We start from the raw sequence: 19,900 nt of genomic DNA, 5'->3' as shown, positions 1-19,900 counted from the left end.
GCACTTCTTGAGTGTGTAGCGTCACAGACACAGCTGTGTGCTTTAAACATAACAAGCAAGAAACTAAGTAAAGACGGGGTCAGGTTTAATCGCTTGATGTTGTTCTTTGTCTTCCTTCCCTTCTTTCCTCTCACAGAAATGGAAGATGAAAGGCAACTTCATCCAGCACTTCGTCAGTGGCCTTTGCTTAGAAAGCCAGTCCAGCAGACTAGTGACCAACATCTGCCAGTCAGACATACTGGGCCAACAATGGCAGCTGCTTCAAGCCACATGATGGTTGCCGGGCAACTTCTCTGATGCTTTTGCATGAGACTCTTGGGAATGGAAGGGGTTAGGGTGGGGGATGAAGTTTGATTATCTTTAAACCCTAAGTATTTTGATTGTGAGCCTCAGCCAATAACTATTTCAGTTGAAATGTCAGTGTTTTTGGATCCATTAACGAAGCACTCCGAAATATATGGAAAGATCCCTGGAAATAGCCCATCTGCTAGCCGTTTCCCCTCTGTGAGTAACTCCATAAGAAGCTCCACAGCAGCTCACGGCTCGGGAACGGTGCAGCCCAGCAGCCCAGACTTAGGTGTGACTAAGACTGACTGACAACTCTTCTCCTCTCCTCCATTCCTTTCTCTCCAGGGAAACTTGTGCTCTCTGGCCCCATGGAGTTGTCGCAATGGATGTCTGTGACAACGCTTAATATGAACTCCCGGTAGATTTGTTTGGCTTCACTGGCATTTCGACCTGACATCACTTCTCATTTTGCATGTGTGTTGTACAAAAATGCTGTATGAGAAAACTAGCAAGAATTGTTGTGGCTAAGTTATTGGGAGATGCCTAATTGTGGGGGGTGGGGGATGAAAGAAGCAGCAGCTAGGGTCTTTATTGTTGTTTTTTGTTTCGTTTCTGTGTTTGGTTCCTCACTGGCGTGTGTTAATATAATTCATCGCAGAGATTCTCTGTACGGCTTCTTGTTTTGCTGTTTCTGATAGGGTTGATGGTACATTGCAGTAAGAAACTTAAAACCCCAACTGGCTAAATGGTCTGTTGGTATTTTTGATTTGATTTTTATTTTTTAAAATGAGTCCGGAAGCGCAAACGCTGTCTGAAAAGCACATGGACAAAAGGTCCCCTTTTCCCCTACAGAAGATGTGGCATAAGTGATGCTTTTTGTTGTTTAGTACTGTCTTTACCTCTTTTCTTCCACCACTAGGAAAACAATGTTCAGAAAATGAATGCCTAAGCTATAGTGGATAGGTTATTGGAGGTCACTCTTGAGACTGATAAATGTGAGGCAGCAGCTGCTAGGGAACCATCCATTAAGTCTCATCCAGAAGCATTCAATGACATTACCCTGACAGCCTGTGTTAAAAGTGTTGGTGCTTTCTGTGCTAAGCGAAAGGGCTTGAAGGACTCAGAAGAGAACAAAAATCATTCCCTTCTGCCTTCACTAACATGCATGAGAGATATATAGTTACATGCAGAAAGCAACCCATTATATTATTTACCATATTCTTGTAAGCACAGCTTGCAAAAACCGATGCCCAAATGGTCAAGCTGTGCTCTTGTGCCTGGCCCATGTTAACAAATCAAGCAGAACTGGATTTCCTTCTTAAGACCTAAGGAGTTGCTTCACAGCCTGTTCCCGAGACCAAAGCCAGACTTTTGCATCCTTGCACGAGATAAGGCCAACTTTGCTGGGTTGTGTTTATTTACCTTTTTCCTCCCTGGAGTGTAAAACATGAACTCGGACCATTTGCTGACTTCCTCCTGATCCCGCCACTTTTCCCAGCAGACTTAGAGACTAGCACTTTGCCCCTTTGCTACTGGGTGAAAGCTTGTGACTGCAGTGCTGCAACTAAGACTGTGCTCCTGTCGATATCTGTGTGGGAATAAGCCCATTGAACTCATTGGATCACAGCCAGAGTGGTGTTACTTGAATGTTCTCTTAGTTCAAGGACTTCTGCTTGAGCAACGGAATGTCCTGCCCCTCTTCTCCCCCGGTGTGTCCCCTAAATCAATTCCACAGCCCTCTGGAGAACATTTGGGAAGGACGCTGGGAATGTGTGGGGGAGCAGCAACCCTATTGCACAAATGGAAATCCTTGAGTTGAATACCACCCAGTGGGACTTACTGTTGAGTTAACATGCACAATGTCAAGTCTCAGATGAGCTGCATGGTACTGTGCAACTGACCTGCATCACTGTATAGGTTGCATGAGCTCAGTGTTGACATGCAACCCATATGGCAACTCAACATGAATTCTGGTGTGTATTCCAGGATCTAAACCAGTTTTGAGAGCAGACCCTTTTGTGCAAACATGGTTCCCTTTAAGAGAATGCTAACGAGAGGGACCATGGCCTCTTCCACATGGTTTGAATTATACTTGAATGGGAACAGCAGGAGAGAAAGTCATGGCCTACATGACTGTTGCAAGACTCATGTTAGTGAATTGTACCTTGGCACAGCAGTACCACTGTTTGCCTGTCAAGTCTGTGTCATCTCAGAGAACTGAAGTGCTGCCTGCATGCTGACATTAGTATAGGCCCTGCAATGTCCTAAAGAGTCCTTCATGTGGTCACCTTATACCAGAGGTCTTCACTACCAAGAGGTCTGGTTCACATTAAAGAGGTCTCATAACATTAAACCATGATTTAGCGGAAGGATGAATATCTATGAGTCTGGAATGAAGCATCGGCTCTCATGCTTCCCCCCTCTTTCTCCCCACCTGACTGGGCTTCTGCCAAGTTTAGTTCACTTTTGAAAAATCTCAAATTAGCGTTATAAACAAACCAGGGATTCTGGTTTAAAGCAATGGTTAATTGCTCAAGAGGCCAGCTTTGAACCATGAGTTAGGAATTGTTTGTTTTAAACCAGGATCCTTGGCTATATATGTAACACCACGCAAATACATTAATATGAAAGCTAAATTGATCACAATTTCATGCAGTTTCTGTATATGGCACCAAGTTGAAATCTTTTCAACCATGGCATCATACATTCCACTTGTTGCTGGAACTGTGTAATGAGCACTCAGAGACTTAAAATAAGAACACTTCAGAAATTAAATTCTCTGCATGATGTTGATAAGTAATCATGCATGTCTGAATTGGCCCTAAGGTGGTAGAATCATGTGAGAGAACTGTGCCGTATCAGTTTCTGACTATTAAACCTGCATGTAGAAAGAGTATAGGTGTGTGATTGTGTGCGAGTCCTTATATCTGGAGGTAGAGGAGACTTCTGAAGAGGGGCAGCTGCTGAGATGGCCCTGTTGAGGAAGTAAGCACTTGGAAAAGGGCATTCGCTACTGTCTGCATCTGATGCTGCTGTTTCTCTGTTAGATCGAGCTGGGAAGCAATCAGCTAAGTGAAGTCACCTTCACTGTAACTTTGGGGGACTCCATGATTGTCTGTTGCAGCCATTAAGCAGGCAACTCTAAGGGATCACAACAGTGAGATTTGGGAAGCTTTCAGAGGTAATGAGAGATTATCGGATCACATTAGAGGCACTCAAGAAGTATGGCTCATTTAGCAGGGAAATCAAAACCAAGCCTCATGCTGCTGGAGCTAACATCAGAGCAGGAGGAATACGAGGGGCGACAGTAAGACCAGTCAGTATTATGGCTTGCTTTCAATATGAGTCTTTCCGCCATAAAAGGAGAAATTACTCTGTTTTTAACTTCCATGCATCTGCTAACAAAAAGCAAGGGTTTCCCCTTTTCCTAAGTTGTAGCCTGACAGTTGCAAAGACTTGTATGTTCACATCACTGCTTAAGTGAAGATTACGTGTCTTAATATCAAGCCATTTAAATTGCTAGGTGGTGCTAAAAGTCCCCATGCCCCAGGATTCAAACACTGCTTTTCAAATTCAAATAAAATCAAGGTGTTTCCAAAATGGCCTCCCTCTACCGTTACAAAATCAACATAATATACTACTACTTCCTGTGACATTCCATTAAAGACCCTGATTGAGAAACACACCTGGGTTTGCAGTCCTCTGGCTGAGCAGCAGGTGGCAGGCATAGTCAGCTAAGATAGTGCTGTGCGTCTTCTCTGAAGGGCTAAATCCAAGCCCTGTCCGGAGTGGGGGAAAGGAGTGGCTGTGTTAAGATACTCGGCAGGTTGGCATCCCTAACCACCTGTTAGGTGCTGTGTCCATTATTCTGTGTGTTGGGGACCACAGACAGAAGTCTGAATGCTGGATACAGGGAGGAATCCAGCATCTGATTTGGGGCTGGGGTTTCTGGTCCAGCAGGGGATGCTTGTCTAGGGAAGTCGCCTTCCATGACAAAGACCTCCCCCCCCCCCAAAAAAAAAAAGCCTTACATTGTTTTAAGTAGAGGGGCTGAGTGTAGCTTTCAGCTTGGGAAATACGTAGTCAGAATGAAACAATGACAAGTGATTTCATTACCAGGAAAAGGTGGAATAGGGATTTTTAAAAGATTTAATGAAATCTTATCCAGTGTAATTGGATGTGCAGAATGGGGAATTAGCAGGATTTATTTAACAGGAGCCAAAAACGCTGTCCAGAAATCCTTTTGGAAGGCTTTGTTTTCTCCTCTCCTTTCATTAAAATGCACTTTGCCAAAAGTAATTTATGTGGACGCAGGTTTGTTTCCCCCCTTTCCCTAACCAAAGCATGTACCAGAACGTGTCAGGATGCTGGAATAAACTCCACTTCTGAAAATGTGTTTCAGCATTTTAATTGGGTTCCATCTTAGGCTGCATTTGCATTAACGCTTCAGCACAGGATTACTTCTGGGACTGCAACAACCACGGGAAGGCGCCTCTGCAGCTGTAAATTCACACCTCCAGTGATAGCTCAATGTTACACCAGCTTTAGCTGCCACTAAAAGACCTGGCAGTAGTTCCAAGGGTCTAGGCATGAAAAAGAAACGTGCAGACAGATTTAGGATTCAGCATGAGGTGGAGAGTTTCTCAAATGGAGCATCACTGCAAACTTTATTCATTGCAAACCGGCAGATGGACACATTTATCACAGCACAAAGTGCGCTTTGAACATGGACACAGAAGACATGACAGCCTCAGGAAGGTACCTGAAGTTAACATGAGCACAGCATCAGGAGTACACAAAAAGAATGCAGTCTCATGTAAAGGAGCTTGTACCCGTGCTAAATTACTATTATAAACACCCATGTGGAATTTCCTGGCTTTAAACTGGATTGACCTTTCCTACACCTCCGTTTTGATTAGTCTTTATCAGCGGTTAACTTCAAAATAAAGTCTGCTGAAGACTTGAAAGATGCATTACATTTTAGATACCAAACAGTGATGCATTTTGCATTGTCTATATAGAAGCTCTTGGGGAGAAATTTGGATTCACAAACTTAGGCTGAGGCATGTAAACATGTTTTTACGCCCTTGTATATATTCAATGGCTCTCCTTCACTTTAAACATTTTGCTCCTATGTACATGTGTTCTTAAGATTTTGGAGAACATGTTTTTGGAGATTAGGTCATGGGGAAAACTTTTACATTGCAGTTGTTTCCCTACTTGCCATGAAACTCACTGTGTGGCCTGGGGCCGGTCACTCAATCTTAGCCTAATTTACCTCACAGGGTTGCTGTGAGGATAAATGGGGAGGAGAAGAACTATGCCGAGCCCCATGGAGGAAAGGTGGGATGTAAATGTAATCAGTCCACTGATAAACAAATAGAGTGTAATGAATAAAGATTGATTACATGCTTAGCCTTTAGTACTGCTAAGACATTGCTTTTTAAAATACTTATTTATTACCGTCATACCTTGGAAGTCGAACGGAATCTGTTCTGCAAGTCCGTTCAACTTCCAAAACATTCGAAAACCAAAGTGCAGCTTCTGATTGGCTGCAGGAAGCTCCTGCAGCCTATCGGAAGCTGCAGAAGCTCCATTGGATGTTTGGCTTCCAAAAGAACGTTTGAAAACCAGAACACTCACTTCCAGGTTTTGATCATTCGGGAGCCAAAACGTTCGAGAACTAAGCTGTTCGAAAACCAAGGTACCACTGTATTTCATTTCTGTACCAACCTTTATCCAAGGATCACAGGGCACTTTACAATATAAAAACACAAAAATACATGTCACAATAACAAAAACAACAATACCCTCCCACACACAGTTTAAGAGGACATAGATTGTTGAATTAGCCAGAGGCCTGGAAGAAGAGGAACATCTTTGCCTAGCGCTTAAAGATAAGTCATGAAGACGTGAGGCAAGCCTCCCTGGGGAGAGCATTCCACAAGCAGCAAGCCACTGCAGAAAAGACCCATTCTCATGTTGCCACCCTTCAGACCTCTCATGGAAGAGGCAAACAAAGAATGGTCTCAGATGATGATCACAGGGTCTGGGATGGTTCATATGAGGAGAGGCAATCCTTGAGGTCCTGTTTAAGGCTTTATAGGTCAAAATCAGAACTTTGAAATGGGCCTGGAAACTAATTGATAGCCAGTGAAGCTAGGCCCAAATTAGCATAACCATCTTGGTCCAGAGAGCAACCTAACCACCAGATTCTGCACCAACTGAAGTTTCCAAACCATCTTCAGAGGCAGCCCTATATATAGCACATTGCAGCAATATAACCTAGAGATTACCAGAGCATAGATGACAGAAGTGAGGCTATCCCTGTCCAGAAAGGGGCATAGCTGGGCTACCAGCTGAAGCTGATGGAAGGCATTCTGCACCACCAAGGCTGCCTGAGGCTCCAGCTCAGGAGGATCCCCAAGATGCATACCCACTCCTTCAGAGGGAGTGTAAGAAGAGCAGGCTACCTCCCATCCATCCAGTCTAGGGAAACTAAAAGTGCCTGAGTCTAATCTGGATTGAGCTCTCATCCTTGTTGGCTCTCATCCTGTCTATTACCAAGGCAAGACAATGGTCCAGCACCTCCACTGCCATGCCTGCAAATGTAAAACAGAAGTAGACCTGTGTAATGTCTTGTTAGTCTGCTGTTAAAGAAAAGCAGATGGACACTGGCCTAGAGTTTTCACTAAGAACTGAACAGACATGGTTTCAATGAATATCAGCCACCCCTGGTAACATTTCCATGGGAACCAATGCAAAACACAATTGAAAGCCTGTAGGAATGGAACCATTGTTAGGGCAGATAAAATGCAATGTGCATGTATGTTTTGTATAATTGACCTCTCTATATAAGAAGAGCTTCGAGTTTTCAGGGCCTTACAATGAAGCATCCAATGCTATCTGTACATACCTCTTATTTCTTATTCCACTTCTCCACTTTATATATATATATATATATATATATATATATAGAGAGAGAGAGAGAGAGAGAGAGAGAGAGAGAGAGAGAGAGAGTGTAAGAGTAGCTTGGCAAAGGTTTCTGAATCCCAATAGTTTTAACAATAGCAAGAAATTTTAAAAGCTCATTTTTGCCCCTAAATAAGGCTCCTGAATGGACCGGCATGTGAAAGAGCAGCATGTGTGGGTCGGTGACTGAGTAAGCTGTTTTGGGGTGCAGAATGGTGTCTGGAGTATACACCAAGAAGGGAGAGCAAGAGGCCTGGAGATTTCTTAATGGAATGGGGATTGCTTGGAAGGAATGGGTTAAAAGTGCCATTGTATTACAATTTGCTTCAAACGCCTTCATTAACTTTTCTGTTATTCTTTTACATCTCTGGTCAGATGCCTTTTTCTAAGAGCGGGGTGATGTTATGAGCTTGTGCAGGGAGGGGACTCGATTTCTCTAATGGTGCTATGATTTAGTAAATATTTGAGGGAGTCATCTCCCCAGTTGATGGGCTTTGCCATTCAAATGGTGCATCTTGTGATTGATTCTGCATGGCCAGGGCTTACTTGGGGCCCCCAATATTTTATTCAAGTTGGCACCCCTGCCCCCGTATTTGCCTGGTGCTAATGGGCACAGCCTGCCAGGTCTCTTAAAACCCTCCCCAGTGAAAAGACTTCCCAGTGAACATCTAGGCCACCCTGCATTTAGCTTCTAGGACTGAGCGGTTCTTCCTCCTCAGCATCTGCAGCAAGCTGGGGGGTGCTCTTTTATTATTTTTCTTATTGTGGAGTTTCGCCAACCTCTGCCTTAGAGCTCAACGACATCACAGCCAAGATCACTAATAGCTGAAAAAGAAAGATCTTTAAAAACCTGACAGATGTAGCTGTGTGTAAATTGTAGCTGTGTGTAAAGTGTTTACCCTTTGGGTTATAAATTACAAAGCATGAGCAATTCAAGTTGGCGCATCTCAAAGCAGGTTTTTCCCCTCCCTTTGCACTCTCTCTCTTTCTCTCTTTCTCTCTTTTGTGTGCGGACGTCAGGACATTGTTTAACGCCCATGGGTTTTAGCTTGCTTAAGCACACCATTGTGTGTTCTTTTATTGTTCCCCTACCTGCTGCATTCTTTCCCCCTCTCTTTAATCTTGAGGCGAGATGTTATAGTGCCATTGACAAGGACAGCCCAATGATGTCAAAGCCCTTCTAATTATCCCAGGCTAAAGTGCCACCTCTGTTTTCTGTCTGGATAGATGAAAACAGCATTCAAGGAGACCCATTTAATACCCGGGCATTTCTCTCTCTCAAGGCAATCATTTGCTGGATGCTTTTCTTCCCCCAAGCAATCTAAATGCTAAGTAGATCTTTAAAATAATTACCATACAGAGGATGAGGAGTCAGGCTCCTCTTGGCAAACACCTGATGCTCATTAGCAATATTTAGTGTGGCACACATCACCTCGGTTTATTTCAAACTTTCTGGTCTTTGCTTGGCAAGGGCTCTGGGAAATTCAAGTGGCTCCTGTAAGTTCCTCAAACGCCCCTTGACCACCGACTTCAGGAGGTGGAGAGGTTATCAGCAAAATCAGGATGAGCTCAAGGACAGGCTCTTTATTTCTATAGAGAGATGCTTCTGCTATGCTGGCAGAACGGTTGTCAAATCTGGTGTGTGCTCAGCCCGGGAAGGGGAGAAGGGGAAAGAAGCACAGCGCTCAGAAAAATGGAAACAGAAGATATGCTTGCAGTGTCCTTGGAAACATCACATAAGAACATGCTTACAGTGGTACCTCGGGTTAAGAACTTACTGTAATTTGTTCTGGAGGTCTGTTCTTAACCTGAAAATCTTCTTAACCTGAGGTACCACTTTAGGTAATGGGGCCTCCCACTGCTGCCGCACGATTTCTGTTCTCATCCTGAAGCAAAGTTCTTAACTCGAGGTACTATTTCTGGATTAGTGGAGTCTGTAATCTGCAGCGTCTGTAACCTGAGATACCACTGTACTTTTATTTGTTTTCTTGCCTTTCCATAGTTAAAAACCATGCTCAAGGCGGCTTACAACATGAAAAAATACATAATTAGAAACATAACAAAATCAGTCATAGACAATAAATAAAACACCAAAGAAACACACAGCCGAACCGAACAATTTCCACATAAATCATAATAAAATCTAAAATAAAGTCACAAAAAATTAATATTAGAAGCATCAACCCTACCCAACAACCCAGAGGCATATTTTGTTCTGGCCTCTGCCGGCCCTGCACTGCTTTGTGAGTCCGATCCCACACTGCAGCCTCACACAGCAGTGTGGGGCTGGCAGGGCGGCATGAAGAGGACGCAACAGGCATGTGCCATTCCAATCAGTCCGATGGGATGGTTGGAAGGGCGTCCTCCTCACATTGCCCTCCACGTGCCCCCCCACCCCACCCCTGGGTGCCAGGAAAACATGCTCCACTGCTGCAACACCCGCCTCCAAACAATACCGTAACCCAAGAGTCTGTTCAACAGCCTCAGCTTTTGTAGCTGGAGTTAATCTTTGCTCTACCCTCCCAAGCCAGGTGGGGAAAGACCTGCAAGGCAGGGAGCAGGTCTTCCAGGACTCATAGCCCATATGCTCTAGTTAGTATGAAGAACCTGCCTCATCAGGCCAGTGGCCCATCTAGTCCAGCATCCTGATCTCACAGTGGCCAACCAGATGCCTGTGAGAAACCCATGAGCAGGACCCAAGCACAAGAGCACTCTCCTGCCTCAGTTTCCAGCAACTGGCATTCAGATGCATACAGCAGAACGCAGAAGTCGGTGCAGAGGATGCATGATTGCTGTTAAGCTGTGGGTTTCCCTGCTCCCAGGCTGAGCACATTCTGGATATAGTTTATCACCAGTGCCAGTATAATGTGAATATAGGACTGTTATGTTAAGAAGGAAAAAATCCAATTAACCTTTGAGAGTAGATCTTATAAGGGGGGGAAAGGGATTGGTAAGACCCAGTGAATGTATGTCTTTAAAAAAACGCACCTCCAATCTACATTTTTTTGCAACTTAAATCTTAAAGAAAAGGACAGACAAAGCAAAAACTCAGGCTAGAATGGCAATGTTTTAAAGAATACATGGACAAACACCGTTCAAGAAACAAGATGTTGATATGCTTAGATTAAAGGAGTAAAGTAGAAAATATTAATTAGGAATGTCATAATGAGCTCAGAATTTAAAATTTAAAAATTGCAATGATAGTATCGAATCTATAAGATAGGGAAATTGAGATGTTGTGGGGGGGTCAAAGGGTGTGGGGGTGGGAAGATATGGGGGTGGGAAGGATTTATGTGTTTGTGTATGTAAATAGTAGCCTTATTTTTGTATGTCTTTGCACCTTTATGGTGCTTTTCTTTTTCGTCTTCTGTATTACCAAAACTTCATAAAAAAAATTAAAAGAAAAGAAAAAAAGAAAAGACTGTGGGAATACAATCCAAGTTACTGCTTTGCAGTCCCCAAAGTCAAACCTTTTCCTTGCTTTTTTTCATTCCACACGTGTGTCTAAAGAGCTTGCACAGATGCATTTTCTTTAGTAATAAAGTACTTCTAGCTAAATACCCAAATCAAAATGGCAGCCACAACAAGGAGTGAATTACTAAATCAGCTCTAAGAGTTGGAAAAGCTTTCTAAATGAAGATCAATTTTATCAGGGCTTTTACTTCTAACTGTGTAAGATGTGTGTTTCTGATTCTCACAGTTCATTAAATAGACCCAGATAAAGTTTCCATAATGCACACTATATATTCCCTAGAGGCAGGATTCACAACAGCAGCTGAAGATGTCCTGCCAGCTCCACAAGGAGAGAGCAACGGTGAGATTGCAAGCATTAAATACCAGACAGACAAATTTGTGTCTAATACATTTTTATTAATTGCATCTAGCTTACTGCACAAAAAACCAAGTCTGCCATATTAAAATAATAACCAAAGCCACCAAAAGCCTAAAGTGGCCACTTCCACTTATTTCTGGCACATTTACAGTAACAAAGTAGACTATTTTGATTTCTCCTGGGATAAAGGAGAGAAAAAGATGAGAGAAATTTGCCCACCTCCTCACTTTACACTAAATCTCCGACCGCACCTCCTCGCTGAGTGATCTGCTTGGCTTTGATCCAGTAATGCATTGCAGAAGGAAGATTCAAGCTAGTGAGGAAACTAGCTAGGACAGGGGTGTCAAACTCAAATTCATCGGGGGCCGCATCAGCAGTTTGGTCACCCTCAAAGGGCCGGTTGTATCTGTAGGACTATGTAAAGGACATGTAAAGTGGAGGTTTCCTGTGTAGAACGGCCGGCGCCGCTAGAGGGCAGACGTTCTCTGGCTTGTAGGCTGCCGCGCATGCGCTGAAGAGGGGGCTTTCTTGTGTCAAAAAAAAAAGCGAGAATAAAAGGTGAACGCTGGCGGCTGGCGGCGGCTACACGGGCCACATGACGAGGTCTGGCGGGCCGGATTTGGCCCGCGGGCCTTGTGTTTGACACCCGTGAGCTAGGATCAGGCAATCGGGGAAAATGTCACAGACTCAAAGCAATTCTCCCTGTTAGAACTCAATTGCAATATATACCAGTGGTTTTCAACCAGTGTGCCCTGGCACCCTGGGGTGCCTTGAATGATGGTTGGGCTGCGGTGGGCAACACTGGCCTCTATCCCCCTTCCCTTCCCTTCCCTCCCTTCTCTGATGCCCCCTTGCATCTCTGCCTCTGAAAGGCATGCATAGCTGTTTGTTGCAGAACCCCTGGCTACAAGCTCAGCAGGCGAATGGTGCCTCTGGGGTGGCTAGGGGGTGCTTCCCAGGCCCCTGTGGGGCAGTGTGAGGAGGCACCTCTCTTTGGGGCGGCTCAGAAACCAGGGGCAGCAGCAGCGGCTGCCCAGAGGACTCCCAAGGAGAGGAGAGAAGAGGAGGCTGAGGGAATACTCCACAAGGGAGGGTGTTTGAAAAAGGGTGAGATGCTGAAAGCCTCTGATATATACAGATACAGTGGTACCTCAGGTTACAGATGCTTCAGGTTACAGAAGCTTCAGGTTACAGACTCTGCTAACCCGGAAATAGTACCTTGGGTTAAGAACTTTGCTTCAGGTTGAGAACAGAAATCGCGTGGCAACAGCGGGAGGCCCCACTAGCTAAAGTGGTACCTCAAGTTAAGAACAGTTTCAGGTTAAGAACAGACCTCCAGAATGAATTAAGTTCTTAACCCAAGGTACCACGGTATTAGCATAGTTCACAGTTGTAGGATTTTTTGGGGGGGGGGTTGCAGTGTTTTAATCAGGGTTTGGATTCCTTGAAAATTCACTGTAGTTTTTTTTCATATTTAACTTATTTTAAAATACTTTTTGGGTCCCCCCCACACCACAATTTTATACATTTTAACTCTAACCATTTCAAACATTGAAATAAAGGGTTCTTTTGAACCTTCAGACCTCCTTCCCTCCCTCCATTTAAAATTAAATTTACTGCATCTTTTACCTTTGTCCATCTGTTGTATATCCATAGTTACCATAATTAATTCCACATTACAAGTGTCATTACATCCCTGCCAATGATTTTAACTGTTTGCAGTGGTCTTTTAAATAAATTAAAAATTTACTCCAGTCTTTTAAAAATACTTGATCTTCCTGGTTTCGGATCTTCCCCATCAGTTTTGCCATCTTTGCATACTCTGTCAGTTTTGTCTGCCATTCTTCTTTTGTTGGTACTTCTCCTTCCTTCCATCTCTGGGCTAGTAGCATTCTCGCTGCCGTCATTGCATACATAAAAAGTCTTTTATCCTCTCTTGGTATCTCTTCACCTATTGTACCTAACAAAAAGGCTTCTGGTTTTTTAACAAATGTATTTTTAAATATTTTATTTAATTCATTATATATCATTTCCCAAAAAGCCTTTACCAGTGTGCATGTCCACCCCATGTGATAAAAAGTACCTTCCTCCCCTTTACATTTCCAACATGCATTTGAACTCGTTTTGTACATTTTTGCAATTTTACTTGGTGTTAAATAAATTGACTGGAGTTTTTTAATCATTCATATGGCGATTCAAAGCCCAACCTATTTCCATGGGGATCTTCCAGCCGCTGGATCGTCTGTTGTGATGGTGGTTAATTAAATTTGTATACTGCCTTGTACCCGCAGGTCTCAGGCCCGTTCACAGGATAAAAACACAATATTAAAACAATATTAAAACACAAAATACATTATCAAAATAAAAACAAGAACTCAATACCCCCCCCAGTTTTAAAAGGGCATTGAATGTCAGTCAAACCAGGTATTTACAGTGGTGCCTCGCAAGACTAAATTAATTCGTTCCGCGAGTTGTTTCGTATTGCGTTTCTTTCGTCTTGCGGAGCGCGGATTCCCTGGGTATTAACGGCTTTAAGAAAAAGGAAGCAAACTCGCAAGACGTTTTCGTCTTGCGAAGCAAGCCCATAGGGAAAATCGTCTTGCGAAGCAACGCAAAAAACGAAAAACCCTTTCGTCTTGCGCGTTTTTCGTCTTGCGCGTTTTTCGTCTTGCAAGGTACCACTGTACAGGGATCTGTTGCAAAATGTGACAGAATTTAGGATTTTTAAATTTTTTTTAGTGGGTTGGTAAACATTTTCAGCAAGGCTGGATTATAAGAGGACACAACAGGGGGTAGAAAACAAGATCATCCCACATATGAAGAAACTCGAAATTGCCAGTTAGACTCCTGCTGATACTCAAGAAGCCGTGGCAGTGCACCGGGATATGGAGCCTAGTTTGTTATCCGTGCGTATGTCAGACTCAAACTGAGGCTTACTAGGAAAAAGAAAGCAATAGTATAAATTGGAAAATTGCCCGCAACCCAGCTAGCTAAGCTCTTTGCACAAGCATAGTTCAGATTACAGTAATTAGAAGGAACTAATTGCAGACGTTCCTTGTAATATCTCCAGATGGGGTTTTTCTTTAGCTTTAGTGATTTTCAATTTTGAAACCGCAGAGGAGATGAAATGCTTATTAAGAGGACATAATAAAAGGATCACTTCTCATAATATGCAAAGCCAAAGAATAACCTAATTCCGCAGATGTAAGATGCAAATAAATTCCTTCAATACCTGTGCAGTGCTGCAAATATCTAAGGCAGGAAAAAAATAGATTACAGCAAAATAGGACACTCAGTGCAAATTCACAGCCAAATAGGACACTCAATGAATATTCACTTATGTGGACTTTGAAATCCCTATCTATTGCAGAAGCCTACAGAATGTCTAATGCTGTCATTTTTATCAAAGCTGCAACGTTGAATTGAATTGGGACGGGTGGTGAAGTAGCTATTCTATTATCCCAACACGGCAGTGGAAGTTCTTGCTGTCAGTGATCTCCATAGTATGCTCCTGATTACATTGTGATTTTTCCACAAGCACCTCCTGATGAAACACTCAGCCCCAACAAGACAGCAAGGTTTGCTATGGGCAGACCTGAGAGGAGATACCGGGTGCTTGGGTACTTCCACAATTTTCTATCTATACTCCCATTTTCAGTGATGAACATAGAGGTGAATGCTTTGCTGGTAATCTAAAATACTCCATACCTGTCTACTCCTGTCCACTTGCATCAGAGGCAGTGGAGTATGCTCTGCTCTAAGAGGTCGTCATTATAATGTGCGCTCTTTTGGGTGGGTGGGTGGGTGTTTTCTGCTCTGCAGGGAACTTTGTTTCAATGTATTTTGCTTTAAGCAGTGTGAAATTCATACGGCTGTTTATAAAAGGGGGTGGGGACCCTAAACAAATGGCCAGTGAAGAGGAATGAGACTTGAAAGTGGCACTGAGACAAACCACAAAACCATATTTATTTTGTAAAGAAAAATATCCTGACATGGGTAGCCCAATGTTCATAGCTTTGGTTTTCTTTAAAGAAGTAGATAAGCATTTCTGCCCTTCAGCAGAACAATGAGGAGATTCTTCAGCCTCTCAGAAGTGATAAAAAGGTAAAGGACCCCTGACAGTTAAGTCCAGTCGCAGACGACTCGGGGGTTGTGGCGCTCATCTCACTTTACTGGGCCAGTGTTTGTCCGTAGACAGTTTTTCTGGGTCATGTGGCCAGCATGACTAAGCCGCTTCTGGCAAAACCAGAGCAGCACATGGAAATGCTGTTTACCTTCCCGCTGGAGCGGTACCTTGCACTTTTTGGCGTGCTTTCGATCTGCTAGGTTGGCAGGAGCTGGGGCCGAGCAATAGGAGCTCACCCCATCGTGGGGATTCGAACCGCCAACCTGATCGGGAAGCCCAAGAGGCTCAGCGGTTTAGACCACAGCGTCTCTCATTCAGAAGTGATAGGATACAGCAATAAAATGTACACAACGCAAGATCGGTAGTAGTGCAGTGACAGCCTTCATTACTAATGATGTCTTCATTTATTGGATTTATATCCCACTTTTTTTCTCCAAGCAGCCCAATACATGGCTCTCCCCTTCCTCATTTGATCTCCACAACAACCCTGTGAGATTATGTAGGCTGAGAGGCAGTGACTGGCCCCGGTTTCATGACCAAGTGCGGAATTGAATTGTTGTCTCCCAGGTTCTAGTCTGACATTCTAGCCAGTAACTTGACAAAGAGAAGTATATAAATTAGATTCATCATCATCATCATAACACACTTAGCTCTTAACTGAGACATTCATAAAACCCTGTTACATTGCAGGGTGTTGGACTAGATGACTCTCATGGTCCCTTCCAACTCTATGATTCTATTATCTATTCTATATAGCCAGTGCTTTTTCTGGGGGGGGGGTGCATACCCCTAAACATTTTGTGAATTTAAGTTTGGCCTCATTGAGGGGCAGTATTTCAATACGAGTAGGAAAATGAGAGTACCCCTAAACATTTTTTTAGAAAAGAAGCACTGCATATGGCCCTGATTATCAGAAAAGATAGCAGAAGTTAAATTTTTACCAGAATTGTAAACTTTTGATACCTGAACGAAGCTTCCTGCTCAATCCTTGCAGTGAACACAAAAAATTGTCTAATAAACCCTAAATGTCTATTTGCTTTGAAGACTGCTTGGTTGTTGTCAATGTCAGAAGCTCATTAAAAAAGTAAGAATGGTAAATATATATATACTTTTTTGTGCTTTTTTCATTTGCCATGAACATAAAAGCCTGCAACTCTGAGGTCTGCTTCTGTAAATCTGGCTCCATAACCGTTATGGTGGCTGCAGCCAGGGATTTTGTTGGCATCTCAGCCTTACACTGGACATTTAAGTATTTTAGATGGGAAATTTGTTTGCTTTAACTTTTCCCTGCAGGATTCTATGATTGCTTTGCAGAGATTTGTACTGGAAAAGAAATGTAATGGTTCAGCTGTTACAAATGCTGCAGTTAGTAGAGATATTTGCAGTTCTTTCATAGGTATTTTGCTGTATAGCTATTATGCTACGGCACCTTTTCATAAACAAACAAAAAAGCACTTGAAAAGCTTTGATTTTCTGTAGGATTAGTTGGAGGGGATCTGCAGCTGTTCTGCTAATTAAGACTCTAAAAGTAGATTCCAGTCCACCTTTCAAAGTAGCTCCTCAATGAGTCATTGTCTGTGTTGCAGAGGTGCTGGAATCAGATCAGCACTGAGTGAAAGGTGTAGTAAAAGCATCAACACTTACCTTGCATTCATGTCATCATAGCAAGAAGTAGAAGACACAGCTGGTTTCTAACTGATGGGAGAACTTCTTAAAGTCCTCCAATGTTGGTCCTCTTTTGACTAGAGGGGACCTGGAGCCTTCTTCTCCCAAGCAGCTCTGAAGATATTGTGCAGGGATCTAACCTCTTCCCTCCACTCACCCCCAGTAAATTATAAGCAGGTTATTGTTAAAAGATCCTCTAATCCCCCTCCATCACTGTTTGGATGGCTACTGGAGACCTTCCCATTCTGGCAGACTCTTATGAGGCAGACAATGTATTGGGGCAACATCTAACGCCCATCTGTTTGCACAATGGAAACCCACTTGATCAATAGGACTTCTGGTTTCACTTCTTTTCAAGCCTCCAGAGCAGATTTTGGGAGCATGATGAGAGCTGCTGTAGAGAAAGTGATGAAGAAGCCTCACTGTGCAAGAAGATCCCTCTCTCACCACGCTGGATCTGACCCTTCATGATTTTTTAAACTGTTGACCCTGTCTTGTAATCATTTTCCATAATTGTATTTTATATGCTGCCTGACTAGTGTATTCACATTAATGCTCTAAAATAAAACAAATCTATTTTTAAATGTAACTTCTTCAGTGAATCACAAACAAGGGGAAAGAGGAAGAATAATCCATTATAAAATAAAAGGTTACGAAGCAGGAAGAAACAATACCAGGGAGGGAGGGAGAAGTTACCTTGTGATGTTTAAGGCAGTGTTTCCCAACCTTGTGCCTCCAGATGTTTTTGGCCTACAACTCCCATCATCCCTAGCTAGCAAGACCAGTGGTCAGGGATGATGGGAGTTGTAGGCCAAAAACATCTGGAGGCACAAGGTTGGGAAACACTGGTTTAAGGCACATAAAATGGAAGAAACATTTACAGATGACACACACCCTCAGGTTAAGGAAAGACCTTTTGAAAGGCAACAGAACAGCATTGCTTATGCTGAATGCAGCACTATAGTTTCCTATTACATTCCTCACAGATAAAGTATGTCTACCTTATATTAGTCTGAGAACCCCCAATATAAAACAGGTTGCTTATCTGGGCAGATCCAGCTAAGTCTTCTCAAAGGTTTGAAGATACAGATACTCTGCAAATGGTTAGTCCAAAATGCTTACATTGCAAAAACTGCTCAGTGGCTTGTTTGGTAAGCCAAAATCCTTTTGTACATATTGATCTCCTGTGCAAGGTCTCTTAATTGCAGGCTTTTTTGTTCAGAACATTTAAGAAAGCATGACACCCCACCCCTGACCGCTTGAAGAGCAGCATGAAAGTGGCAGTCTATTCTACCACCTCTTTCCACTATATGTGTAGGTTCGACCTCAGAGAGATAAAACTTTGGAATGCAGGCTGCTATCCGCAAGCCTGGGGAGACCGGCGGGAACTCCTGCCGGTCTCCCCAGGCTTGCGGATATCTGCCCGAAGCCCGGGGTGCGCTCCGCTGCACTCCCGGGGTTTCAGGCTGCAGGCTGCTGTCCGCAAGCCTGGGGAGCCTGGCGGGAACTCCCACCGGGCTCCCCAGGCTTGTGGATAGCTTCCTGAAGCCTGGAAAGCAAGAGGGGTCGGTGCGCACCGACCCCTCTCGCTCTCCAGGCTTTAGCGAAAGCCTGCATTCGCCCCATAGGACGTACACACATTTCCTTCATTTTTCGAGGGGGAAAAGTGCGTCCTATAGGGCAAAAAATACGGTAATTAGAAGTGCACACCTAACATATAAGACTATCCTAGTAGCTTCTACATGTTCTCTAAATATTGATTGAACTTTCTTTCCTGGTTGAAATCACTTGGATATAGAGATGCCACTATATTTACCAGAATAGAAGGAATCTTGGTTTTGTTGTGCTTGAAAATAATCTATGACTCGAGATTTGTGCATATGACATAATTGCTAAGCTGTATGCAGCGTCTCTCTCCAATTTAATACTAACAGAATGTCAAGTTTATGTAGAACAGACTTCCTCAACATGGTGCCCCAGTTGTTTTGAACAACTCCCATCAAACCCAAAACCTATTTGGCTCTTTCATACGAAATATTTGCAGGGCATCAGGTTGGGGAAGGAAGGTGTAGATGTGTGCCTTGCAGTCAAATTGCCCAGAAGAGCTCCTTATTCTGTTAGCAGTGGCCAAGTGGTTGCACGCTAGAGTCACAGTGCAAAAAGATAGGTTCAAAGCAATGTTTACGTAAATGAATTCAGATTTTATGCTATACACACAAAAGTATCCCAGGCTCCAAGGATGCTTTTTGAACCATAAAACAGTTGAACTGGTAGAGAAACAAATTATTTGTTCTCATTGAAACATCTCACAAATTCAGCTGGAACAGAAAGCCCAGCCTCTAAATAATTGATAAGTTGCAGTGTGTGGGCTGGAAACTATTGGAACAAAGTTGATAGCCAGAAATAAAAGGTGGGAGATAAAATATTTGCACTAATACTTCCAGTGCTGTTAGGCCAATACATAGCTGTGAGAATCAGGAAGTAGAGATGTCATGTACCCAATTGCCATCTTAAAAGCTAACCGAACACGTGCAAGTTCTCTTCTAACTAAAATCTTAAGTACTGTCCTTTTCCATGTACAGGGGGACTCAAATTTAAGAAAATGGAGGGGAGATGGCACAGAGTTGTTGAGCTTTTTTGCGGAGAATTGCCCAGAGTTGTTGAGCCAATCAACACCACACCACACATTTAACATGATTTTAAAATAAAAATACCTAGTCTTATACAGTGGTACCTCAGGTTAAGTATTTAATTTGTTCCGGAGGTTCGTTCTTAACCTGAAACTGTTCTTAACTTGAAGCACCACTTTAGCTAATGGGGCCTCCTGCTGCTGCCGCACCGCCAGAGCCCAATTTCTGTTCTTATCCTGAAGCAAAGTTCTTAACCTGAAGCACTATTTCTGGGTTAGCGGAGTGTGTAACCTGAAGCATATGTAACCCGAGGTACCACTGTACACGGAAAAGTATGGTACTTAAAGAGACCGAGTATCAAGGAATGGTTTATTTTAAAAGTAGCTT

The 19,900-nt window shown here is 43.2% G+C and overlaps 2 protein-coding genes across 2 annotated transcripts in view; one reads left to right on the top strand and one right to left on the bottom strand.

Annotated features, from left to right (window-relative positions):
* The window catches only part of GALNT16 (polypeptide N-acetylgalactosaminyltransferase 16), a 142,712-nt gene extending 139,533 nt beyond the window's left edge, over positions 1 to 3,179 (top strand). The window contains exon 15 of the mRNA XM_083747166.1: positions 137 to 3,179. Within this exon, the coding sequence (XP_083603292.1) occupies positions 137 to 274 (138 nt within the window). The 3' untranslated portion in view covers positions 275 to 3,179. The remainder of the gene's footprint in view (positions 1 to 136) is intronic.
* The window catches only part of SLC10A1 (solute carrier family 10 member 1), a 322,488-nt gene that overhangs the window by 102,115 nt on the left and 200,473 nt on the right, over positions 1 to 19,900 (bottom strand).

The sequence above is a fragment of the Podarcis gaigeae genome, assembly GCF_964106915.1.
Source record: "Podarcis gaigeae genome assembly, chromosome: 1".
Lineage (NCBI taxonomy): Eukaryota > Metazoa > Chordata > Lepidosauria > Squamata > Lacertidae > Podarcis > Podarcis gaigeae.
This window is presented reverse-complemented; position numbering and strand designations above follow the sequence as displayed.